Source organism: Xenopus tropicalis, chromosome 7 (assembly GCF_000004195.4).
Source record: "Xenopus tropicalis strain Nigerian chromosome 7, UCB_Xtro_10.0, whole genome shotgun sequence".
NCBI lineage: Eukaryota > Metazoa > Chordata > Amphibia > Anura > Pipidae > Xenopus > Xenopus tropicalis.
The window spans coordinates 117,415,157-117,442,101 of NC_030683.2; the positions used below are offsets into that span (position 1 = coordinate 117,415,157).

A 26,945-nucleotide genomic window follows, 5' to 3' on the forward strand; every position below is an offset into this window, starting at 1 on the left:
GAATTCCAGAGAAGGGGGGCAGCCCTTGCAAAGTCTTGAACGAGAGCGTGTGAGGAGGGAATGAGAGAGGAGTTGAGGAGCAGGTCAGTAGAGGAGCGTAACAAGCGGGTTGGATGGTACCTAGGGATGAGTTCAGAGATGTAGGGTGGGGCAGAGTTATGAACTGCTTTAAATGTGAGAGTCATTAGTTTGAATTTTATCCTGGATGGTAGGGGAAGCCAGTGCAGGGATTGGCAGAGTGGCACGGCAGAGGAGGAGCGGTTGGAGAGGTGTATGAGCCTGGCAGCAGTATTCATTATGGACTGGAGAGGGGACAGTCTTTGGAGGGGAAGGCCAATTAATAGGGAGTTACAGTAGTCCAGGCGAGATATTATAAGAGAGTGAATAAGAATTTTGGCAGCATCTTGGGTGATAAATGATCGGATTTTGGAGATATTTCTTAGGTGAAAGTGACATGATTTGATAAGTGATTGGATATGAGGAGTGAAGGACAGGGCAGAATCAAGGATAACCCCAAGGCATCGGGCCTGGGAAGATGGGGTGATGGTAGAATTGTTAACCGTTATAGATACCTCGGGAACAATGTGGACGTTGGATGGGGGAAAGAGAACCAGTTCAGTTTTAGAGAGGTTTAATTTAAGGTAACGTCAGGACATCCAAGCGGAGATAGCGGACAGGCAGGAAGAGACGTGAGTTAGAAGCTCTGGGTTGAGATCAGGAGAGGAAAGATAGATCTGAGTATCGTCAGCATAGAGGTGGTACTGACAGCCAAAAGAATTGATTAATTTGCCAAGTGAGGAGGTATAGAGAGAAAATAGTAAGGGGCCCAGGACAGAGCCTTGAGGAACCCCGACAGAAAGAGGCAGGGAAGAAGATGATTCCCAAGGGTTCCCCAGGTTGGAGCTGCAGAGTGCCATTGAGCCCTATGGGAGGCTTTCCTTGGGCCAGGTTGGAGCTGCAGAGTGCCATTGAGCCCTATGGGAGACTTTCCTTGGGCCGGGTTGGAGCTGCAGAGTGCCATTGAGCCCTATGGGAGACTTTCCTTGGGCCGGGTTGGAGCTGCAGAGTGCCATTGAGCCCTATGGGAGACTTTCCTTGGGCCGGGTTGGAGCTGCAGAGTGCCATTGAGCCCTATGAGAGACTTTCCTTGGGCCAGGTTGGAGCTGCAGAGTGCCATTGAGCCCTATGGGAGGCTTTCCTTGGGCCGGGTTGGAGCTGCAGAGTGCCATTGAGCCCTATGGGAGACTTGCCTTGGGCCGGGTTGGAGCTGCAGAGTGCCATTGAGCCCTATGGGAGACTTTCCTTGGGCCGGGTTGGAGCTGCAGAGTGCCATTGAGTCCTATGGGAGACTTGCCTTGGGCCGGGTTGGAGCTGCAGAGTGCCATTGAGCCCTATGGGAGACTTTCCTTGGGCCGGGTTGGAGCTGCAGAGTGCCATTGAGCCCTATGGGAGACTTGCCTTGGGCCGGGTTGGAGCTGCAGAGTGCCATTGAGCCCTATGGGAGACTTTCCTTGGGTCGGGTTGGAGCTGCAGAGTGCCATTGAGTCCTATGGGAGACTTTCCTTGGGCTGGGTTGGAGCTGCAGAGTGCCATTGAGCCCTATGGGAGACTTTCCTTGGGCCGGGTTGGAGCTGCAGAGTGCCATTGAGCCCTATGGGAGACTTTCCTTGGGCCAGGTTGGAGCTGCAGAGTGCCATTGAGCCCTATGGGAGACTTTCCTTGGGCCGGGTTGGAGCTGCAGAGTGCCATTGAGCCCTATGGGAGACTTTCCTTGGGCCGGGTTGGATGTGCCCCATATGTTTCAAATAGTACGTGCCACTGCGTAATCCCACATTCACATGCTGCCATTTTAAAGGAGAAGAAAAGGTGGAATCACTGGGGGGAGGGGGGGGGGTACCAAAATGTTAGGCACCCCCCCACTGATTAGGATCACTTACCTGATACCCCAGGCTGGTGCTTCTATTAGCAGAAAATTGCATCAGCCTGGGGTACATACAGGCGAGAGATCCTCCTCCTTTCTTTTTCCCTTTGCTGCGATCCCCTGATTTTATTTCACCAGTCAGTGAGCAGTGTGCTTTGGCTACAGTCACTTAGCCTTCTACAATTCTACATTTTCCTTTCCTTGATTTCCCCCTGGTCACCACCCTCTTGTTACACCCCCATTTACGTCATGGCCTGGCCCCTTGCGTCACTGCCCCCGGCCAGCTAGTAAAATAAGTTTAACACGTGGAAACCTTCTTTACTAAAACTGGAGCAAACTGAACCTTTTGCTATATTATCCCCAAAAATCTTAAAAGCAGTTTATTTTTTGATACTTTAGAACTATGGTTGCCAACGTTGCTGGTACAAAAGCCACAGCGGGGCTATGATGGCATGCATCGGGCCGTTCGACTAGGTTTGTCCAGTTGTTGCATATCTAAATCCTGGCAGGAGATACTAAACCAGAAAACCCCTTGAAAAACTAGTTTAAAACCAGACAGATGACAACCCTGCCCAGAGCAGAGACCTGTCAATGGATGTGTCCTAGCAAGGTTTCAGTGGGCTGCAGTCTGTCCAAGGGGTCTTAACTTTCTCCTATCACATTTTATTTAAATCCATTGGCCAAACAGACATTGCTTCAGAAAAACTCTATGCCTTCCCTCTATATACATACAGCATTTTTATCCATTTAGTATTTTTCCAAGCTGAGCATCAGCTAAGCCCATATAACCAAGCGGCTCTACCTTCCAATTTTGTAGGCCCATATAACCTAGTGACTCAAAATTCCACTGAGCCAAGCCCATATAACGCAGTAACTATACCCAGCAACCAGCCAAGCCCATATAACCCAGTAACTATACCCAGCAACCAGCCAAGCCCATATAACGCAGTAACTATACCCAGCAACCAGCCAAGCCCATATAACCCAGTAACTATACCCAGCAACCAGCCAAGCCCATATAACGCAGTAACTATACCCAGCAACCAGCCAAGCCCATATAACCCAGTAACTATACCCAGCAACCAGCCAAGCCCATATAACGCAGTAACTATACCCAGCAACCAGCCAAGCCCATATAACGCAGTTACTATACCCAGCAACCAGCCAAGCCCATATAACGCAGTAACTATACCCAGCAACCAGCCAAGCCCATATAACCCAGTAACTATACCCAGCAACCAGCCAAGCCCATATAACGTAATAACTATACCCAGCAACCAGCCAAGCCCATATAACGCAGTTACTATACCCAGCAACCAGCCAAGCCCATATAACCCAGTAACTATACCAAGCAACCAGCCAAGCCCATATAACCCAGTAACTATACCCAGCAACCAGCCAAGCCCATATAACGCAGTTACTATACCCAGCAACCAGCCAAGCCCATATAACCCAGTAACTATACCAAGCAACCAGCCAAGCCCATATAACCCAGTAACTATACCCAGCAACCAGCCAAGCCCATATAACCCAGTAACTATACCAAGCAACCAGCCAAGCCCATATAACGCAGTTACTATACCCAGCAACCAGCCAAGCCCATATAACCCAGTAACTATACCCAGCAACCAGCCAAGCCCATATAACGTAGTAACTATACCCAGCAACCAGCCAAGCCCATATAACGTAGTAACTATACCCAGCAACCGGCCAAGCCCATATAATGCAGTAACTATACCCAGCAACCAGCCAAGCCCATATAAACCAGTAACTATACCCAGCAACCGGCCAAGCCTATATAACGCAGTAACTATACCCAGCAACCAGCCAAGCCCATATAAACCAGTAACTATACCCAGCAACCAGCCAAGCCTATATAACGCAGTAACTATACCCAGCAACCAGCCAAGCCCATATAACCCAGTAACTATACCCAGCAACCAGCCAAGCCCATATAACCCAGTAACTATACCCAGCAACCAGCCAAGCCCATATAAACCAGTAACTATACCCAGCAACCGGCCAAGCCCATATAACGCAGTAACTATACCCAGCAACCAGCCAAGCCCATATAAACCAGTAACTATACCCAGCAACCAGCCAAGCCCATATAAACCAGTAACTATACCCAGCAACCAGCCAAGCCCATATAAACCAGTAACTATACCCAGCAACCGGCCAAGCCTATATAACGCAGTAACTATACCCAGCAACCGGCCAAGCCCATATAACCCAGTAACTATACCCAGCAACCAGCCAAGTCCATATAACCCAGTAACTATACCCAGCAACCAGCCAAGTCCATATAACCCAGTAACTATACCCAGCAACCGGCCAAGCCCATATAACCCAGTAACTATACCCAGCAACCAGCCAAGTCCATATAACCCAGTAACTATACCCAGCAACCGGCCAAGCCCATATAACCCAGTAACTATACCCAGCAACCAGCCAAGTCCATATAACCCAGTAACTATACCCAGCAACCGGCCAAGCCCATATAACCCAGTAACTATACCCAGCAACCAGCCAAGTCCATATAACCCAGTAACTATACCCAGCAACCGGCCAAGCCCATATAACCCAGTGAAGCTGTTCAGTACTGCCACATGTCCAATAGGATCACTTATAAGTTATAGCCAGTCATAAGAGCAAAGGGTGTGAAACATCTGCCAAAGCAATTGACTGCAATGCAGCTGCAATTCCCATATTTTACGGCTATTATTCACGCATGGAAAATGAGCAGGGTGCCAAGGTGTATCTGCCAAGTTTTACTGAATGAAAACAGAATAAAAATCCCTCAATAGAAGTGACATGGCTGGATGTGATGTATGGGGAAGGGCAGAGAGAGAGTTGGACTCACACAGCCAGGGGATTTTCTTTTCCAGGAATCTACAGCTGTTGGACTAGGTCCCATCTCCATATTTCCAGCGCTTTACAGGCCCAGTCTGGGCACTAGTTGGATGAGGCTGCAGGCCTGTGCGTAAGGGCTTGTATGTAATCAACCAGGGAGAGTTTAATGTGGGGTACAGGCGGCGTTTCTCTGGGGCTGCTCAGAATCACTGGGGCCCCACGTGCCAAAACATTATCAGTTTTACTGTTATGCATTCAGTATGACATTCTGGGGCCCACCAGAAGACCTCATATTGAGGGCACAATCAATTAGTGCTAAATGTAACAGGTATCATGTAGTGTAGATAAAAAAGGTCTGATGGGAATCCCACAGCCCCAGTCCCTTCCCAGAGGCTATTATCCCCCCACTGCTACTATAGGCACCATCTCTCCCTACTATACCTGCTATCCCACAGCCACAGTCCCTTCCCAGAGGCTTTTATCCCCCCACTGCTACTATAGGCACCATCTCTCCCTACTATACCTGCTATCCCACAGCCCCAGTCCCTTCCCAGAGGCTATTATCCCCCCACTGCTACTATAGGCACCATCTCTCCCTACTATACCTGCTATCCCACAGCCCCAGTCCCTTCCCAGAGGCTATTATCCCCCCACTGCTACTATAGGCACCATCTCTCCCTACTATACCTGCTATCCCACAGCCACAGTCCCTTCCCAGAGGCTATTATCCCCCCACTGCTACTATAGGCACCATCTCTCCCTACTATACCTGCTATCCCACAGCCACAGTCCCTTCCCAGAGGCTATTATCCCCCCACTGCTACTATAGGCACCATCTCTCCCTACTATACCTGCTATCCCACAGCCCCAGTCCCTTCCCAGAGGCTATTATCCCAGTGCTACTATAGGCACCATCTCTCCCTACTATACCTGCTATCCCACAGCCCCAGTCCCTTCCCAGAGGCTATTATCCCCCCACTGCTACTATAGGCACCATCTCTCCCTACTATACCTGCTATCCCACAGCCCCAGTCCCTTCCCAGAGGCTATTATCCCCCACTGCTACTATAGGCACCATCTCTCCCTACTATACCTGCTATCCCACAGCCCAGTCCCTTCCCAGAGGCTATTATCCCCCCACTGCTACTATAGGCACCATCTCCCCCTACTAAACCTGCTATCCCACAGCCCCAGTCCCTTCCCAGAGGCTATTATCCCAGTGCTACTATAGGCACCATCTCTCCCTACTATACCTGCTATCCCACAGCCCCAGTCCCTTCCCAGAGGCTATTATCCCCCACTGCTACTATAGGCACCATCTCTCCCTACTATACCTGCTATCCCACAGCCCCAGTCCCTTCCCAGAGGCTATTATCCCCCACTGCTACTATAGGCACCATCTCTCCCTACTATACCTGCTATCCCACAGCCCCAGTCCCTTCCCAGAGGCTATTATCCCCCCACTGCTACTATAGGCACCATCTCCCCCTACTAAACCTGCTATCCCACAGCCCCAGTCCCTTCCCAGAGGCTATTATCCCCCCACTGCTACTATAGGCACCATCTCTCCCTACTATACCTGCTATCCCACAGCCCCAGTCCCTTCCCAGAGGCTATTATCCCCCCACTGCTACTATAGGCACCATCTCTCCCTACTATACCTGCTATCCCACAGCCCCAGTCCCTTCCCAGAGGCTATTATCCCCCCACTGCTACTATAGGCACCATCTCTCCCTACTATACCTGCTATCCCACAGCCCCAGTCCCTTCCCAGAGGCTATTATCCCCCCACTGCTACTATAGGCACCATCTCTCCCTACTATACCTGCTATCCCACAGCCACAGTCCCTTCCCAGAGGCTATTATCCCACTGCTACTATAGGCCCCATCTCTCCCTACTGTACCTGTTATGCCACAGCAACTTTCCCTTCTCTATTACCCTTAACTACTAATCTGTATGTGTAACAGATAACTTCTATAAATTACTTTGCTCCTTACATCCTTTCTGCATATAAATGCTTTGGTATTTATCATGGCATTGTAGAACAGAAAATCACACTACTGGGAGAAATCATGACAACCCAGATTCCTGATACTAGTGGATATACCAGACCTGCTGTCCCCAGGCCAGTCATGTATAATACTGAGAGTGCTTGGAGACCCCCAAATTCCCTTTTGATTAGTGCCCAACCCCTTGTGTTGAGACCATGCAGAATGTTCCATATAAACTTCCAGCCTCACTAGTGATGCCCAAGCCGTGACATCTTTGGGAAGTCTCTTTCTGCTCCAGCTATTTCTGGAAACACATGTTCCCTCTAAGTCTTGGCACTTGCTGGTTAATATACATCTTTTCCTGCTGCAAAATTGGATCAAAGTAAGGAAACACATCAGAGGGGAAATCCAGTTATTTCTCATAAAGAATTCATTTCTTTGATACATCAACTTGGGTTTTGCAGATGTCCATGAATGACGGAATGTATGTTCTTGCATATATATACAGTATATATATATATATATACACACACAATCATCTTGTATATTTTTTTATTTGTTTTTTCGTCTTAATTCACACATATTTTCATATTGGCAGGAAACTTGGTTTGGGACTGTCTTTATCATGTGCCTTACGGGTGTCTCCTCTATACAATCCCCTTTCTGTTCTCTAAGTCAGCTGCACATTTCCTAAAGGGTCATGGGTCCCTGGATTTAAGTTCAAAACTTTTTCTATATTTATTGAACCCTTATGTACAGTATTTCAGCATGGAGTTCTGCGCAGAACCAATTTTTGAGACCCAGACCAGCAACTTGTAGTTTTACTTGCTTTGACCCTCTACCCGAGCCGCAACTGCCTTATCCGCAACCCAATCCATGACCCGCTGACCGCCATTAAACAGGAAGTGCTGCTACTGCAAACCAGAAGTGGGCGGGGGTAGAAAAAAAAGTTTTAAAAAATCCTTAAAGAAGTAATATAATAAATAGATAATATTGGTCGAATAATAAAGTATAAGAAATATGGATAAGACCTTCAACCCGACTCGCAACTAGAAGACCCGCATTCAAAAACCCTACCTGCAGGCTACCCACTTTTCTTGCTGGTAACTCATGGGTAACCACGCGTACCCGACCCACTGCAGGACTTTAGCATAGGGGGAATTTTCTCTATCCAAAAATATATAAATAAATAAATAGATTATTTCATTGTTCATTAAAGGGGATGTAGACCTAAAAACTTTTTGGCATAATGGAAAAAATGAAATTCTAAGAAACTTTACATTGGACTTGTACATTTATTATAAATGGTAAAATGTACCATTCTCTGCTCTGTTGCCTCTGACTTGTGCTCATAGGCAGATTTTCATTAAGGCTTGGGGAGGCTAACCGATGTGATACTGTAAATTGAAAAAAAAATTAGATGAGTAAAAGACCCTCTGCTGCCTTAAGATGGCCATACACGTTAAGATCCGCTTGCTTGGCGAGGTTGCCAAGTGAGTGGATCTTCTCCCGAAATCCCCACCTACGGGTGGGTGATATCGGGAAAATGTAGGCTAATTCAGTCGATTGGTCCCGGGGCCAAACGATCAAATTATAACGGGAGCAATGGGCGCAGTTGGTTCAGGAACCGCATCAACGAGCTGATGTGGTCCCCGATCCGACTAAAGGTGGCCATACACGTGAAGATTATAATGGCGGCAATGGGGCAGTCAGTTCGGGGACCGCATCAACGAGCCGATGCAGTCCCCGATCCGACTAAATCTTTTAACCGGCCCAATCGATATCTGGCCAATTTCAGGCCAGATATCGGTCGGGCAGGCCCCTCGTTCCTGCCCCTACACGGGCCGATAAGCTGCCGAATCAGTCCAAGGGACTGCTATTGGCAGCTACAATCGGCCTGTGTATGGGGACCTTTACTTCACTGCTTCCTATCTCAGGAGGGGAAAGGAGCAAGAGGAGCCATTATCTCCTGTTTGCTGTTTCCCTTCTCAGGAGAACAGAAGGTACATCCAAGCTCAGGTTTCTTCTGCCTAAATGCATCAGCATGACTTAAATCCCACTACAACCTTGCAGGAATCCGATTGGCTAGAGGATGATCTTTGACCCTCTATCCAGCCAATGCATGCACAGCTGTACCGGGACTTAAAGTTTAAAGACATATCCACCTGCTCTAAAGACTATAGGCAGAGTAATATTACTGCAGGAGTGGCACAGAGGTAAGGGAAATATACACAATTATAGAAGATTATAGAGAATAGTGGTGGGACATAGTATTGAAAAGAGATAAAAAGGCCAGACAAAAAGGTTAAAGGGAAGGGAAAGTAATTGAGATCGGAGAGGGAAGTGAGAGCATTGGGAGAGAATAAGTAAAAAAGAGATACAGACAGGGTGATGAAGTAAAAATTGGGAATGAGTTATACCTAGGCAGAAACAGGGACTAATTTGCAGGCTGTAAAGGGGACTTGCCTAGATTGTAAGTATTATTTGCAGCCTTGGCCAGAAGTCAGACGAGAGTAAAAAAGAAGAGTTTAGAAAAGAAGAATATCTGGGATGTGTAAAAAGTAAGAGAGGCACAAAAATGATAATGAAAGAACAAAAAGAAAAAGGGAAAGTTAAGAAAAGCAGGAGAAAATAGAGGAGAATTAATAGAAAAGCATAAAAATAGGAAACAGTAGGAGATAGCATTCTGTATGTATTTCTATAATTGATATGATTGTGGGCCAGTGAGTAGGGTTGCTTGGGTAGTTAGTTGTGCCCATGTTTATGGCACAGAAAATACTTTAATTGCAATCTGAAAACATAGTGCTGTCTGACTGGCAGGGGAAAAAGCAGCACTTTTCACAGTAGTTTGTCCTTCCCGCTTAATCATTGCAGTCACATGAGGCTCTCTGTACAGTCACAGCACTGACCAGCTACAATATTATATTGCTGTGGGGTGGGTGGCAAGCAGTACTTGGGTTGCCCGTGCCCACTGCCTGTCACTGCATGTCCTGTGCTTAGCGTGTCACTATCCACTGCCACACACTGCATATATGTGCCTGATCTGCTCTGTATTTACTATTAAATTAAACGTGAGCTTTGGGAGATAATTATAGGGCTGTTCTGCCCCCAATAAGGGGTAATTATATCTTAGTTGGGATCAAGTACAAGTACTGTTTTATTATTACAGAGAAAAGGGAATCATTTAACCATGAAATAAACCCAATAGGGCTGTTCTGCCCCCAATAAGGGGTAATTATATCTTAGTTGGGATCAAGTACAGGTACTGTTTTATTATTACAGAGAAAAGGGAATCATTTAACCATGAAATAAACCCAATAGGGCTGTTCTGCCCCCAATAAGGGGTAATTATATCTTAGTTGGGATCAAGTACAGGTACTGTTTTATAATTACAGAGAAAAGGGAATCATTTTCTAAAATTATTATGATTTGCTTATAATGGAGTCTATGGGAGATGGCCTTTCCGTAATTCGGAACTTTCTGGATAACAGGTTTCTTGATAAGGGATCCAATACCTGTATAGGCAACTTTAGCCTCCCCAAACAAAAAAAATTCACCCTCCGCCTATAGACCTGGGGCAGAAGTGCATTCCTTAGTGCTCATACAGACAGCCCTTCTGCCCTGGGTAGATCTCTGCAACTTGTGTGTGATAAAGGATCTGGCACGAGGTAAAGAGTGTGATGCCAACAAACACAGACAGCTCTGCCCTTACAGCCTTCCATAGGGTATGTGGTATGGACAGGGCTCATTGCAGCCTTCGACCACTTGTCCAACACATAGGCCACTTTACCTACTCCATCTCTGGAGTAAATAATCTCCTTGCAAACCATAAATGTTATCACTAAGTGTAAACAGATTCCCCTCTTTGTACATGCAGATAGCTGTGAAATCTGCTTCCTATGTTGTGTTGGAAGGAAAGCATCTCTGGGAGAGAGACATAAACTGGGAGGATCCAGTGTTATTCCCACAAGGGAACAAAGAGGTGTTGTTAGTAACTTAATGGCCAAACAAAGTGGAGATTGTGCCGGGACGGTGTGAGAGGCTTCAAATAAAATGACTTTTAGCAATGGAAAAAACTGCTGAATATTCTGAAATTCCCTTCCATACTTTCCCTCCTAACTGCTTATTGCTAAGAGACATGGCACGGCTTAAAATCACCCAAGCTGCTCTCTGGTCTAAATTAAAGGAGAACAGACCCACAGTGACATTTTTAGTATGATATATCTGACCTATTATCCAAAATGCTCAGGACCTGGAGCTTTCTGGATAAGGGATCTTCCAGTAATTTGGACCTCTATGTCTACTAAAAAATAGTTCAAACAGTAATTTAACCCAGTAGGATTGTTTTGCCTCCAATAATGATTAATGATATTAGTTTTGGTCAGGTACAAGGTACTGTTTTATTATTACAGAGAAAAGGGAATCATTTAACCATTAAATAAACCCAATAGGGCTGTTCTGCCCCAATAAGGGGTAATTATATCTTAGTTGGGATCAAGTACAGGTACTGTTTTATTATTACAGAGAAAAGGGAATCATTTAACCATTAAATAAACCCAATAGGGCTGTTCTGCCCCAATAAGGGGTAATTATATCTTAGTTGGGATCAAGTACAGGTACTGTTTTATTATTACAGAGAAAAGGGAATCATTTAACCATTAAATAAACCCAATAGGGCTGTTCTGCCCCCAATAAGGGGTAATTATATCTTAGTTGGGATCAAGTACAGGTACTGTTTTATTATTACAGAGAAAAGGGAATCATTTAACCATGAAATAAACCCAATAGGGCTGTTCTGCCCCCAATAAGGGGTAATTATATCTTAGTTGGGATCAAGTACAGGTACTGTTTTATTATTACAGAGAAAAGGGAATCATTTAACCATTAAATAAACCCAATAGGGCTGTTCTGCCCCCAATAAGGGGTAATTATATCTTAGTTGGGATCAAGTACAGGTACTGTTTTATTATTACAGAGAAAAGGGAATCATTTAACCATTAAATAAACCCAATAGGGCTGTTCTGCCCCCAATAAGGGGTAATTATATCTTAGTTGGGATCAAGTACAGGTACTGTTTTATTATTACAGAGAAAAGGGAATCATTTAACCATTAAATAAACCCAATAGGACTGTTCTGCCCCCAATAAGGGGTAATTATATCTTAGTTGGGATCAAGTACATGTACTGTTTTATTATTACAGAGAAAAGGGAATCATTTAACCATGAAATAAACCCAATAGGGCTGTTCTGCCCCCAATAAGGGGTAATTATATCTTAGTTGGGATCAAGTACAGGTACTGTTTTATTATTACAGAGAAAAGGGAATCATTTAACCATGAAATAAACCCAATAGGGCTGTTCTGCCCCCAATAAGGGGTAATTATATCTTAGTTGGGATCAAGTACAGGTACTGTTTTATTATTACAGAGAAAAGGGAATCATTTAACCATGAAATAAACCCAATAGGGCTGTTCTGCCCCCAATAAGGGGTAATTATATCTTAGTTGGGATCAAGTACAGGTACTGTTTTATTATTACAGAAAAAAGGGAATCATTTAACCATTAAATAAACCCAATAGGGCTGTTCTGCCCCAATAAGGGGTAATTATATCTTAGTTGGGATCAAGTACAGGTACTGTTTTATTATTACAGAGAAAAGGGAATCATGTAACCATTAAATAAACCCAATAGGGCTGTTCTGCCCCCAATAAGGGGTAATTATATCTTAGTTGGGATCAAGTACAGGTACTGTTTTATTATTACAGAGAAAAAGGAAATATTTTTTAATATATTGAATTATTTAATTAAATTCGAGTCTATGGGAGATAATGGGTTTCTGGATAATGGATCCCATACCTATATACACAAAGGCAAGATTAGCAGTAGAAGTGTGGTCAAGGTGCATGGCGCAGGACAATCAGCCATGGGAACAGATAAAACATAAAAACCATAAAACATAAAAAATGGCAAATATAAATAAAATAAGAAGTGAAAAATTGTCTTTGATAAATAACTTAAGGCCCTGCTAGCTGAGTTATTTTACTTTGCCTCTAGCAGGTACTTTATGTGTTTGTGCAGCACTTACTTTGCTATTTATCCCCACGTTGATGCTTTGTTACAGAAGTCTATGCAGGAAGAAGCCGGGCAGAGCCATGTCTGTGATTTACAGCGAGGTTGCTGCGGATGAGAACACCACCGACAGCTTCTGGATGGTAAGAGTACATGTCAGATTGCCCAGAGACAATTGGTCTTTGTTTTTTTATTATTTGTGGTTTTCTAATTATTTCACTTTGAGTTTAGAATTTCAGCAGTTATCTGGTTGCTAGGGTTCATATTACCTTAGCAACCAGGGAGTGGTTTGAATGAGAGACTGGTATATGAATAGGAGAGGACCTGAATAAAAAAAATAAGTTATCAAAAGTAACATGACTTTTCTACAGCCAAGAAAGTCATGGTGTAAGTGCCTGTGGAGTAAAAAGGTGTCTACAAAACAAAAGGCATATATTGACGCAGGATAGGTGGAGTAAAAAGGTCCCTGTGCAAGATAAGAGTTGGTGCTCCCTGCCAGGACCAGCAGACTCAAGTTTTTAGGAGGAGAGGGAAGTCCAAAGTATGGGCGGGCAGTTAACTGCATTGGTTGGGTTGGTATATGGATGATCAAGTGGTTAGGCACTTCGGCTGGGTGGTTAGGCGCTTTGGGTGGGCAGGGGTGGAGTTTGCAACAGGGGTAGGAGAAATTTTGGGACCCAGTGGGCCCCAGACTCCCCCAATCAAACCCTAAAGCTGAAGGAGCACATTGGGGCACTTGTATAGGCAGAGATACCTGTCTGAATAGCATTGATCCTTTGTGTCCAACAATGATCATAAATTATGTGTTGTGGTTCAGCCTCATTTTCTTTGAGTGAAAATCCTGCACACACCTGTGGGCTAGTAGGGGGTAAAGCTGAAACTATTGTGCACTTTACTTTCTTTCCATTACTAGAGCTAGTTTCAGAATTAGTTCTTCCAAAAAGAGGGGGTGCTGCCAAAATCCCTAATGCTCGCTGGAGAGAAAAGTATTTTTCCATTCCCAGTTTATGTGTGCGGATCCTGTAACTTGGAAATAAGAGAAAGTAAAATGCACTGTAGTCTCTAGCCTTATTGCTTGCTTGGCTACTAGAACTGGAGGCTAACCCAATAAGGCATACCCAATAAGCTCTGTCATTGTTACTGATTCCCTTATTTATCTGTTAGTGCTAATGGGTGGGAACCCAGACTGACGGTGAGGCCTGAGGGCCCCTGTTGGAAGCAGCTTTGTGCCATCTTCTTAATTGTGGGCTGCCTGCAGAACAGGACTGAATGGGACTAACAGTATGCTGAGCTGACTTTAGGGGAAATACAATAAAGCCTCTTTTATAAATGGGCAAAAGGGGCATGTGCCCAAGACAAGGGACCCTCCATTAGACCTTTTATCTAGTAAAACTATAAATTGACAGACCCCTCAGTTTAATCCACTCCATTCATAAGATATTTTTAAAAGACCATTTTTCACTTTTTATTTTATTTTGCCATTTTTAATATTTTATTATCTGTTTATTATCTGTCCCCATAGCTGTTTGTCCTGCACCATGCACCTTGACTCCACTTCTACTTATTATATCCTAGTTCACCTGCGTTAGGGTAGTACTGTTGCAAACTTTGGGATGGCCACATAGGTCCACCAATGAAATAATTGCTCTGGGACCACTGGCACCAACATGGGCCCTGGGGGCCTTCACGTAGAGGAGCCCTGCATAGCAGCAGGTGTAGATAGGAAGAGTTGGAGGCATAGCAGGTACAGTAGAAGACAGCAGCTGAAGGATTATATTGTGTAATATCTAATTGTAGAGAAGTTGCAGAAAACCCCTGTTCTACAGAAAGATAGGAAGAATCTTTAATTTCTTTGATTTGCATTAAATAGGGAACACCGGCTTCTGAACAAAAAGTATCTGTAATGTGTTCATTCAAAAGGTATGAATAAATATCATTTTTATAGGCTGAAATCCAGCTGCAAAACAGTTCTTCTCTTTCTGCATCATTTAAAATCCTGGCAGGGGAGGAGGGACTAAAACATTGATGATACAAATTGTAACAAGTTCTCCACTGCTTACAGACAGTGTGTAGGAAGTACATAACCCACAATGCACTGCACTGTGATGTTCCTTTCCTTAATGACATCACGTGTGTAGGGAAGTTGTGTTTGGGTGGAGTTTCCCTATAATGATGCCTAGTACATTTCCCAGCCATCTTGATGTTTTTTTGGATTTGTGTCCCTCCTCTCCAGCCCAATAACTATGGTAGCACCGTGAAGCGAATGGAAGATGGCTACCGGCTTTGTGATGAAATCGTAGCATGTTTCCAAGACAGAGCCAAGATCGAGCGTCAGTATGCTCTACAGATGGAAGAATGGACCCGCAAGTGGAAACCTCTGGTAGACAGCAGTGAGTAGGAATTATCAGATGTATAATGGGCTGGGGTAGGAGAAAAACCCATTGGCTAAGGTGGAAAATGGCAGTTTTCTATTTAGGATTACCCAATGGCACATACTACTAAATAAGTATATTTTTATGAAAATGGTTTATTTAGATGAGGCAGGGTTTTAGTTATTAGCTGTTAATACAATATATTTTTAGAGAGATATACATTGTTTGGGGGTATAGTTTTCTTTTAATTCTGTTCATTTGCACTCTTCAATATTTGTTGGGTCTTGCATATTAACTGGACTTGTATGAAGTCCTTCTCCAGATTTATTTATACACTAACAATTATAAACTTAGCGAGCTGTTCCTGTCTGTAGGTCGTAACCAGCTTATCCATTTCTCGCCAGGCCCTATGTATGGTTCTCTCCTGCGCGCCTGGCAGGCCTTTATGAGTGCCACAGAACGGCTCAGTGAGCTACATACACAGATCCAGAAGACATTGGTAGCAGAGGATGCAGAGAAGATACGCACGTGGCAGAAGGATACATATCATCGCAAGATATTTGGAGGGTTCAAGGAGTCCTGTGAGATTGAGAATGGGTTCCACAAGGCACAAAAGCCATGGGCCAAGAAGTTAAAGAAGGTAATGCAGAAGGATTCATAAACCTCAGTTTATTTAGGGGTGCATTACACACACCTTACTGCAATAGGGCACACGTTAAGGACAGGGGCCTGTTAGGGCATTTATAGTGAGACATTTAGGTGCTACACCCTTTCTGCCCCTCAATAGCACTGACAAATACAGGCAGTGTTTTATTCAGGGGGGGCGACTGTGATCCAAATTAAGCTGCTTATTGCCACTCACGGGCCCTATATTGTATTCATAATCCTATAAGGCTAACAGAACTGGGCTTTAATGCTACTTTCTATAGGAGGGACAGCTACAACTACACCATACAACACTGTACCTCTAGCAAATGCCAAATTCTAATTAATATATTTCAGTCCTGATCTACAGAAGGTTCTGCTGCTTCCCATGTTGGATTTTCCGATTGAGACCTGAGCAGAGGTTTTATAACTTAGCAGAAATCCCAAACACCAGATGACTGCCCAGGATCAAACTGTGCCCGTGACATCCTTCCAGTCAGTGTAATGTGCCCAACCCAGTTCCTAATCAAAATAAATAACTGCCAGTCAGTGAGACGTTCCATCTGCTAGTATGCAATATAATCTGTACTGGCACAGGGCCTGTGGGACAAATGTGGCGTTCCTATTGGCAGCGAGTATGTGGCTATACTGCTATTTATGAAATGGCATGAATGCACGCAAAGCCGATTGGAAAGCAGCTACTTTATCATAATTGAGGTATTCGTTTATTTATTTATCTATATACCGCGTAAAGGAAAAACTAAGAACAGTCAAGAATTAGACTAAAAATGCTGTACCTTACACAGGTATGGGATCCCTTATCCGGAAACCCATTATCCAGAAAGCGCCGAATTACGGAAAGCCTGTCTCCCATAGATACTATTTTAATCAAATAATTTAGAATTTTAAAACTGATTTCCTTTTTCTCTGTAATAATAACACAGTACCATGTAATTGATCCCAACTAAGATATAATTACCCCTTATTGGGGCAGAACAGTCCTATTGGGTTTATTTAATGGTTAAATGATTCCCTTTTCTCTGTAATAATAAAACAGTACCTGTACTTGATCCCAACTAAGATATAATTACCCCTTATTGGGGCAGAACAGTCCTATTGGGTTTATTTAATGGTTAAATGATTCCCTTTTCTCTGTAATAATAAAACAGTACCTGTACTTGATCCCAACTAAGATATAATTACCCATTATTGGGGCAGAACAGCCCTATTGGGTTTATTTAATGGTTAAATAATTCCCTTTTCTCTGTAATAATAAAACAGTACCTGTACTTGATCCCAACTAAGATATAATTACCCCTTATTGGGGGCAGAACAGTCCTATTAGGTTTATTTAATGGTTAAATGATTCCCTTTTCTCTGTAATAATAAAACAGTACCTGTACTTGATCCCAACTAAGATATAATTACCCCTTATTGGGGGCAGAACAGTCCTATTGGGTTTATTTAATGGTTAAATGATTCCCTTTTCTCTGTAATAATAAAACAGTACCTGTACTTGATCCCAACTAAGATATAATTACCCCTTATTGGGGGCAGAACAGTCCTATTGGGTTTATTTAATGGTTAAATGATTCCCTTTTCTCTGTAATAATAAAACAGTACCTGTACTTGATCCCAACTAAGATATAATTACCCCTTATTGGGGGCAGAACAGCCCTATTGGGTTTATTTCATGGTTAAATGATTCCCTTTTCTCTGTAATAATAAAACAGTACCTGTACTTGATCCCAACTAAGATATAATTACCCCTTATTGGATGCAAAACAATACTATTGAGTTTAATTTATTTTTTATTGATTTTTTAGTAGACTTAAGGTATGGAGATCCAAATTACGGAAAGATCCCTTATCCGGCATATCCTTGGTCCCGAGCATTCTGGATAATGGGTCCTATACCTGTATTTTTGGCTTCTGTACCTGCTCAAGGTTATTCCAGCCCTTTAGCAGTTCTGGCACTGAAGAGATGGTCTAATAAGATTCAGGATGGATAGCTGCTGTGGCCAAATGTAAAGGCACAGAACATTACTGTTGAACCTCTGGGTTGGTACAGTAAGTTCAGTATTAAAAATACAGCATTTATATTTGGGGCCACAGGGGCCAGTCATTGCTGAGATCCTGAAAAAACTTATTTAGTACTATTCGGTAAGGCATAGTGGTCCCAGTTTTATACTTTTTTGGTTTCTTTTTGGAATAGGTCCTTATTTGATTTTCTGTGTAGCCCTCCTTGATACCCTCAGTGCTGTCAGACCATACCCATTTAGAAGGCCTGGCCAATGAGAGTCTCTAATACATCAAGCCTTATGCTGACAGGTGGAAAAGTCCAAGGCAATTTACCACAAAGCCTGTAAGAAGGAGCACTTGGTCAGTGTCCGTGAGAACAGCAGCAAAATAAACCCCGAACTTACTCAAGAGAAGCTGAAGAAACTCGCCGAGGATCATGAGAAATGCACACAGGACAAAGAAAAGGTGGGTTACCAAGGCTCGGCGCTCCATAGCTGCTAGCCTCTTCCCATACTGCTGTGGGGCGCTCAAGGGTTTATGGCTTTCTTGAGTGAGTGTGGCCCCCTGCATAGAAGCCAGGCATTCATAACAATACTTTGGCAGTTCCGCAAGATTCCTTTACAGTAACAATAACACCAAAAACTGAAATAAAATAATTAAAATATAATGTACCCTTGCCCTGAATTGGTAAAAGTTGTGTATTTGCTTTAGAAATACGACTATAGTTTATATAAATAAGCTGCTGTGGGGGGCAGCCGTTTAAGCTGAAAAGTACAAAAGTACAAAAGGCACAGGTTACATGGCAGATAATTGATAAGCTCTGTAGAATACACTGGTGTTTTACAGAGCTTATCTATTATCTGCTATGTAACCTGTGCCATTTAGCCCTATTTTATTTTGAATAAACACAATTATGGTACTCTGAAGCAAACGCAACAGCTTTACCAGTGCAGGGCAATAGTATATTATATTTGAATTGCTTTGATACACTATCATTTTTTGATGCTGCTGTTCCTTTAAAATGTGATTGGGATCAGATGTCTTTGCGTGACATGGACTTGAGTTACCTGATAGGCCATTACAGCATCTACTGGCTTCCACTAGGAGAATCCACTGGTGTGTGTGTGTGTTTGGCAGGTGTGGGGGGTAGTAGAAGGCTGCCATTCATTACTATGCTGTGAATCATCTTGAACTCTTGGGCAACCTCTATAAAGATACAGAGGTTTGTCTTTTTATAAGGTGCTTTTAAAATAATTACCATCTGTGCCTGGTTGTATCATAGGGCAGAAACAGCCTTACTCACAACCCTTTCTATCTTTAGTATTACTGCTGTTTGTTAGGTGAGGGTGGAGCAAATTTGCCTCTCTCCAATGGATCTTTGCCAATGGCACAAGACCTGTGATTGCTGGCACCCAAGAAGGTATAGGGGTCCCAGTACAGCACTGACTGATGAGCAGTTTCAGTATAGGTTTATAAAAATGTCTTGTTGCCACCCTAAGGGTGAAGACACACAGCTACTTGTTGTGGCTACTAAAATAGACAGTGCTGATCATTTATTGATAACTGTCTCTACGTGTGTTTTAGCAGAGGCAATTCTCAGTATTGTCTATGGCAGGGTATTTTCTGGAGTTTAGTAGCTGTAAAAACGTAGCTGCTACTAGTAGCTCAGTGTATCTTCACCCTGAAACAATTTGGCTGTGAGGCCCAGTAACTTCCCCACTGCTAAGCAGCATGTTAATATCTACACATTCATCTCAGGTTATATGTTCTACCATTGTGCAGGTAAAGCAGAGGTATGAGAAGTCCCTACAGGAACTGAATAAGTATAACCCCAAGTACATGGAAGAAATGGAAACGGTGTTTGATCAAAGTCAGCAACAGGAGCAGAAGAAGATTCTCTTTCTCAAACAGGTCCTGGAGTCTATGCACAAACATCTGGATATCACCACTAATGAGAGGTAACCCTGTGGCTTAGTATTCTCTTGGCCCCATAAGTGTTGGGACTGTAGGCTCCAATCAGGGAAGCTCCTCTCTTTATGGGGTTGGAACATCAGTACAGTCTGTAATTAAGGCGATATTTAGAAGGCTGTATGTCTATGAAGATTCTCATTCATTCAGATCATGATATACAGTATCTAGTAGAAGTAGAATTAGACTTAATTGTACTAGATACTGGTTAGAAAGGCGAATAAGAGAGTGCTGGGAGGGCTACTTATAACATAGGGAAAGCCCTTTGACACTTTAAACCTGGGTTTTCCTTTTTTAGAAATAGCTCAAAGGGGTTGTTCACCTTTAAACTAACTTTTAGTATGTTGTATAGAGACAAATTGCATTTGGTCTTCATTTTGTGTTATTTGTGGTTTTCAAATTATTATGGTTTTTGTGTAGCAGCTCCCCAGTTTTGAATTTTACCAGCTATCAGGTTGCTAGGGGCCAAATTACTCTACCAGGTATAGGAGAGGGCCTCAATAAAAAAGATGAGTAATACAAAGTAACAATAACAATCAAATTGTAGTTGCAATTGTAAAGAACAATTGTTTTTGGCTGAGGGGGTCAGTGACCCCCATTTGAAAGCTGGAAGAAGTCATAAAAGGAAAGCAAATAATTCAAAAACAAAAAAAAATGAAGATCAAATGAAAAGTTGCTTAGAACTGGCCATTCTACAACAGTAAAAGTTAAATAAAAGGTGAACCCTCCCTTTTAAGGGCCACAGGTTATAATATCTGTAATGAAAAAATAGCTGTAAGTATTTCATCCATACACATCAGATCTCAGTTACAGTAATGGTGACCATACACACCCTGATTTCAGCCATACTGTGGCCAGTGTGGCACCCTGAAGCCTTTCCCTGATATATGGATGCCCCAGCAGAGGGAGAGGGAGAGGAGCTGCAGCTCAGATCTGCTCATTTGCCCCATCACACAATATATGTGTCTATTTTATACATTGGGATATGGATTGGGAAGGCTGGAAAATCTCACTGCATGAGAACTGGACTGTGTCGTGGTAGTGATCCCTTTCCCCTGGGCCTTACAGCGTCATAATTGTGGCATCCAATTAGACTTGTGTGTCATAGTCCTGCTTTAGGGTGGATTATTTGTACATATGGTCTGGCTGGTTGGCTCTGCAAGTGATGTTGTATGTTTTATCTCTGTCTGTAGCGCAAAGAAAGTGTATAGTGATTTAAATGATGCGATTGTCGGGGTAAATGACCAGGAAGATCTAAAGTGGTGGAAGAACAAGCATGGGCCTGGGATGATCATGAACTGGCCTCAGCTGAAGGTGAGATATTCACTTCTATTGTGCGTTTTGTTCATTCAGTGATGGAGAATGTATTGATACTTATATTAACAAGTATACTGCACCACTGTACAACAGAAGGCTGTATAGAGAGTAAAGGTCCCTATACACGGGCCGATTCTAGCTGCCGATATGGGTCCCTTAGACCGATTCAGCAGCTAATCGCCCCGTGTATGGGCACTACCGACAGGCCTGCCTGACCGATACCTGGCCTGAAATCGGCCAGATCTCGATTGGGCAGGTTAAAAAATCTAGTCGGATCGGGGACCGCATCAGCTAGTTGATGCGGTCCCCGGACTGACTTTGCCTATACCCTGGGGCCAAACGATCAAATTTGCCTGGATTCTCCCGATATCGCCCACCTGTAGGTGGGGATATTGGGAGAAGATCCACTCACTTGGCGACATCGCCAATCGAGCGGATCTTAAGGTGTATGGGCACCTTAAATTGCACCCTAGCAAGCAGATAGCTGCTAAAATTCCAAACTGCTACTGAGAGCTACTGAATAAAAAATAAAAAAGTAGACCAATTGCAGTCTCTTGTGTACATCATTCTTAACGGGAACCATAAGAAATCATAAGAAATAATTCCATATCCTTTTCTATTGTGTTAGTCAGGCAAAATAAACTTTCCTTATACTATACAAATTATTTACATTTTGTTTCCTTCTATCTTGGAATTTATAGTCATAGCAAGCAGGCAGGCGCCATTTTGTGCACAGTGGTATTTAAGCAAGCTTTGCATCATCATCCCCAAATCTTGTTTATTCCCTGAATGCGGGGACCTGGTGCCTATGCACAGGTTACACCATTGTAGGCGAGGGGGAGGGGGAATGGGAAGAGTACAGTGACATCTAGGATTGTAGAATGGAAAGTGAAAGTAATTGACTGCCCTGCCTCAATTCCTGGGGCGTAGAGGCGGGGCAGGCAATAAATGATTGACAGCTAAGATTTTAAAACCCCTTAATAACATGTATGGATGTTTTGATAAAAAAAAGAATGAGTTTCATGTTTTATTTGAAGAGGGCTTTTATTATGCAGCTTTATATGTCTGGCTGACAGTTACACTACCCCTTTAAACCTGCTGCCGCCACGTGGATCACTTGACTTGATAAAACCACAGCTGTTCTATATTAGAGCGCCATTCTTCCTTTTTCCGCAGGAGTGGACTCCGGACACAGAGCAACAAATTGTGAAAAAGAAGAAAGTGAAAGAGACAGACAAGGTGAAGTTATACAGTGTAACGCCTACAGAAAGCAGGTACAAGTGTGTTTCTATAAGCAACTAATCCCTAAATAGTGTTACTGGCAGTGCCGGACTGGGTCTCCCAGGCTCCATCAGAGAACCTGACACCCTGGGCCCACTCTCACAGCAATTACATATACAGACAGGATGGGCTGATGGGAATTGTCCCAGGCTGGGCCCACTGGGAGCTTATGGTACTCTGGTAGGGAAATCTGGCCATAATTAATGTGCAAAATCTTGTCCAAGACAATATCCTTTGGATCAGGATCGACAGCTGAGCAAAGAAGTGTCGGAAGACGCTTCCTGCATCAGTAAGCTAAGTTTTGGTGTTCTATCTGCCCAGACCTGGAAGCTAGAGAAGGGGGCGCTACTGTCACACATACATGATATAAGCAGTGAAAAAAACATAACTTGCTAAAGTGCTCAGAAGAGCATTTTTACATTGCTTTATGCGGGTGGGTATATGTATTCTTTAAAGATAACAACACCCCCAGAATGAATATTTAACCAACAGATAGTTTATATCATATTAAGTGCCCTATTAAAGAATCTTTAAAAACTGGAATATATATATCAGTAAATATTGCCCTTTTACATCCTTTCCCTTGAGCCGCCATTTAGTGATGGGCTGTGTGCTCCCTCAGAGATCAGCTGACAGGAAATAATGCAGCTCTGACTGTAACAGGAAGTAGTGTGGGAGTAAAAGGCAGAACTCTGTCCATTCATTGGCTGATGGGGCCTAGCATGTATGTGTGCCTTGGCTTGTGTGCACTGTGAATCCTATGATCCCAGGGGGCGGCCCTTATGATGAAGCAGGGTTTTGAGCTGTTTTATGAGATATATTTTTATAGAGACCTACATTGTTTAGGGGTGTAGTTTTCCTTTAAGAAGCAGAAAATGGCAAAAGCCAGGCCAACTTACCAATTGTGGGACCAAATGTAGAACATTTTGGCAAGGTCTCCCTAGACTAAAAGGGACTCTGTTATTGATGAATTAATGGCCAGGACCTGGGTAGCTTGGAGAATCCACTCCCCCAATAAGCAGCTCACTGTTAGACTCTTATCCTGTCAATCACTGAAGGAAGGTGATTGACTGGTTTAGTTCAACAATGGGCTGCCAGGCTGGGTTGGCTGCCAGTTAGCGCCGCTGCCCGCCAATGAATGGAGAGAGTGCTGCGGGTGGGAGATAGGAACCAACGAGAAAAGCCAACAAACATACAGAGATGCCATTAGTTCATGACTATGTAGGGCAATGCTGGCACAGGGCTATTTAGGAGCAGTAGGCAGAATCAGCCTAAGGGCTTGTACAGGCGTTTCGCCCTGCGTTTTCCTGCAGTTGCAACTGTGTTTGCCACTTACATGCGCCTGTTTGAGTGTGGGCATGTTACACTGCACTCATAAGAATATTATTTGTGTTCCCTATGTGCACATTTGTTCTTGTTATTCCCAAGTATGAAAACCATAAAAACCTGCACCTATTATACATTCCAATTTGTGTGCAATTTTGCTTCATTTACAGCCAAAATAAAGCTCCAATCAATGTTCCTGGAGTACGCGTGCGAGCCGTATACGATTATTCAGGGCAGGAATCTGACGAGCTCAGTTTTAAATCAGGTAAATGCCTGGCGTTCAGCTGGCCAACATCCACTGTTAGGAATCTGCAGCCAAATTTCATCTAATCCCTGCCGCTGAAATGCATTGAAAAGTCACCTTAACTCTTAGAACAGTTGGATCACGGATAACTTTTGGGCAGACCTGGGTCGTGGCCAGGGTGGACTGGGGCATAGCTGGGATGGAATGGGGGTGGCCAAGACACACTTAAATCTGAAGGGTACTGGGTCGGCATCTCCAATGGGGGCCGATGCAAATATGTCCACTGTGGGCAGCATCAATATATATTATAGTCAATAGTTAATTTGGTCCTCAGCTAACCAGATTTTTGGCCTGAATGAACTCCAATCATATCTGGAAAGGGTGGGCATCATTTTTGGGCCTAAACAACGGCCAGCAGACTGCCAACTTGGTCAAGGGCCTAAAGTCGGCAGCCATTATCTGGGCCCCTTTTTGTTTCCTCTCAGTCTTGCTTCTTCCTGCACCATACGAGCAGACACTGAAAGATACACATGGACGCACAGCTCTCTGCCCAGTGCTGTTTAATGAGCTAGGGGCCTCCTGGTAACCCATTCAGTCTTAATACTTTTCTCCAAGATGTCATGGAGGACTTATGTCACACTCAGACGCACTTCCTGGGGAAGATGTATGCTTGATGGGAGTGGGCAAAAAAATGGGAATAATAGAATAAAGCTTTTAAAGAAAAGAGAGAAGAGGTTTGGGCGAGAGAGGTGCATTTTGGGTTAACGTTGAAGCATATGGAACGTTACAGCATATGGAACGTTACAAACCTAGTTTAACACAGTCAGACTTCTACCCACCACCTACTTCTACACACTGGTGCTTCTCAATCCCCAGCTGCTTCAAGCCCAATATAGCCTCCCCTTCTTTTATGATCTTCACAAACCTGCTCTGCAATTGGCCTGTTAAAGAGCCTTGTAGATCTGAGCCTTATGTTTGTTTCTTCAGGTGATGAACTCACAAAGATTGAGGATGAGGATGAGCAAGGCTGGTGCAAAGGAGTGACAGATAAAGGACAAGTAGGACTTTACCCCGCCAACTATGTGGAAGTGATTTCTGGATGAGGAGGGTTACAGTGGGTTTGAGTAGGAGAAATGCAAAGACTGAACGCAGCAGGTTGCTTCCACCAGTGAGTTAAAGATTTCTGCAAGAACAAATGGAGAAAGTAGCAGCAGCCTTACCTTGTAGTTACTCCTCAACAGAAACCCTACAGGAAATACCACTGCTCTGGCATTGCCAACTCACAGTATTCTTCTCTTTTATATACCAGAACTAAAATATATCTTGACTGACACGGAGGGCATATCTACTGGGCTGCAGTGTCCCCAAACCTCAGGGGTTTCCCAGCGCGCTCAACGCCAGATTATTGTTTAACAGACCTGTGGGTGCAGCTGAGCACCCATCCATGCTTTTTTACATGAGTGCCTTGGCCTCTCTCAATGCACAAGCCAAGGGCTACAATAATATAACCCCGTATGCCTTAGTGCAATAACACAGCAGCCCAGAAGAAGCTTTTGTTACCTTTGTGTTTGCTGAAGCAGCGAAGGATATGATTAAAGTCTCTGTACCAATCTTATTTTCCCATTGTGGATTCATTTTTATTGGCGGTAGCCTCGGTATTTGTATACACCCTTAGCAAACATATTGGTTATTATTATCTTCCACTCAGTAGACGACTCCAAAAGTGGACTTCTAGGCCTCCCAAAGGCTAACAAAGTGCTCATATGTAGTCCTTCAACTGTCTTAGTAATCTAATTTATAAACCTTACCTAGATGTTAGGGCACCAACCAAGGATAGACAGGTGCTTACTAGCAGGGGTGGGCCAAGCCGACCGGGCACCGCAGAGGCGCACAGGTGCCATCTTCTGCCTGCTCAGATATTTCTCATTCATGGTGTAGGAAGATAGCAGGGAGGGAGGCCAGTTGAGGAGGTTTGAGTTCTCCTTTAAAAAGAAATGTCCTGCGTAATTATGTTTAGAGTCCATAGCTGGTCACACATCGCCAAATTTGGCTGATCTCGACCATACTGCCCAACCAAGGGGCTGTTTTGATCAATCATCCTATTGCGTGGCACAGGATCTTCCATCTGCTAGCGCCCCATGTTGGCAGGTACATCGACAGATGAGGAGCCCCAGCCTTCCTACACTTCTGAATTTTGGCCTAAAGTTTTTGGTGGCCCTCAGTCTTAGATAACATGTCACACATTGTAAGCCGACACAACTTCCTAGGTTCAAGGCTGTGTATCTATAGACAAGTGTGATCTGAGGAACACACACCTGTCCATATAAACACGGCCAATCCTGGCACCGCTGCATCCCAGGTACCATGGGGATCCAAGTGCTTTCCCCTTCAGTTTTCCAGCTCTGAGGGAGCAAAGGAAGAATATGCTGTTTGTTTCCTGTATCAAGTGTTCCAATAGGATCACTGTTCACAAACATGAAAGTACAGCAAATGTGTAACCTCAATGAATGTTAATTGCCCAGTGCTTATTAATGGTAACTAACCAACCAACCAACAAACCAACAAACCAACCATGGGGTTTGTGGACAAATTTGTTCATCCTCTCTACTCCGGTCTTTGGTTGGTTTTATGATTGGTAGAAGCCAGGATAGGGTGGATCTGATGGTCAATGAGCCATGGGCAGCTGTACACGGTCATATATGGCAACTCCCTAGGTATTAACATATCCTGTACACAGAGATACCATAAGGCTAGGCAATAGAGACATCATACAAACAAGTCTGTGAAACAGTTGGTCTGTACCAGGTTGGAACCCTCCAGTTCGATCTTCATTAAAGAGGTAAATATACTTGTCCAATCACAGCGATTAACTCACGCTTTATGGCACTGAAGCTTCCTTTTAAAAGACGTGCAGAATCCAGGGAAGGCAGAAAACT

General features: G+C 43.8%; 1 protein-coding gene across 1 annotated transcript; it reads left to right on the plus strand.

The window, feature by feature from the left end:
* Nucleotides 1-12,887: 12,887 nt before the first annotated feature.
* MGC147475 (uncharacterized protein mgc147475) lies at nucleotides 12,888-25,624 on the plus strand (the record flags this gene model as incomplete). Its single annotated transcript, NM_001079213.1, is given in 9 exon segments — nucleotides 12,888-12,978; nucleotides 15,069-15,225; nucleotides 15,612-15,847; nucleotides 18,183-18,338; nucleotides 19,656-19,831; nucleotides 21,035-21,155; nucleotides 22,335-22,432; nucleotides 23,936-24,030; nucleotides 24,997-25,624. Coding segments are annotated over 9 exon segments (1,215 nt in total). The 3' UTR covers nucleotides 25,113-25,624.
* Between the last annotated feature and the right edge of the window lie 1,321 nt (nucleotides 25,625-26,945).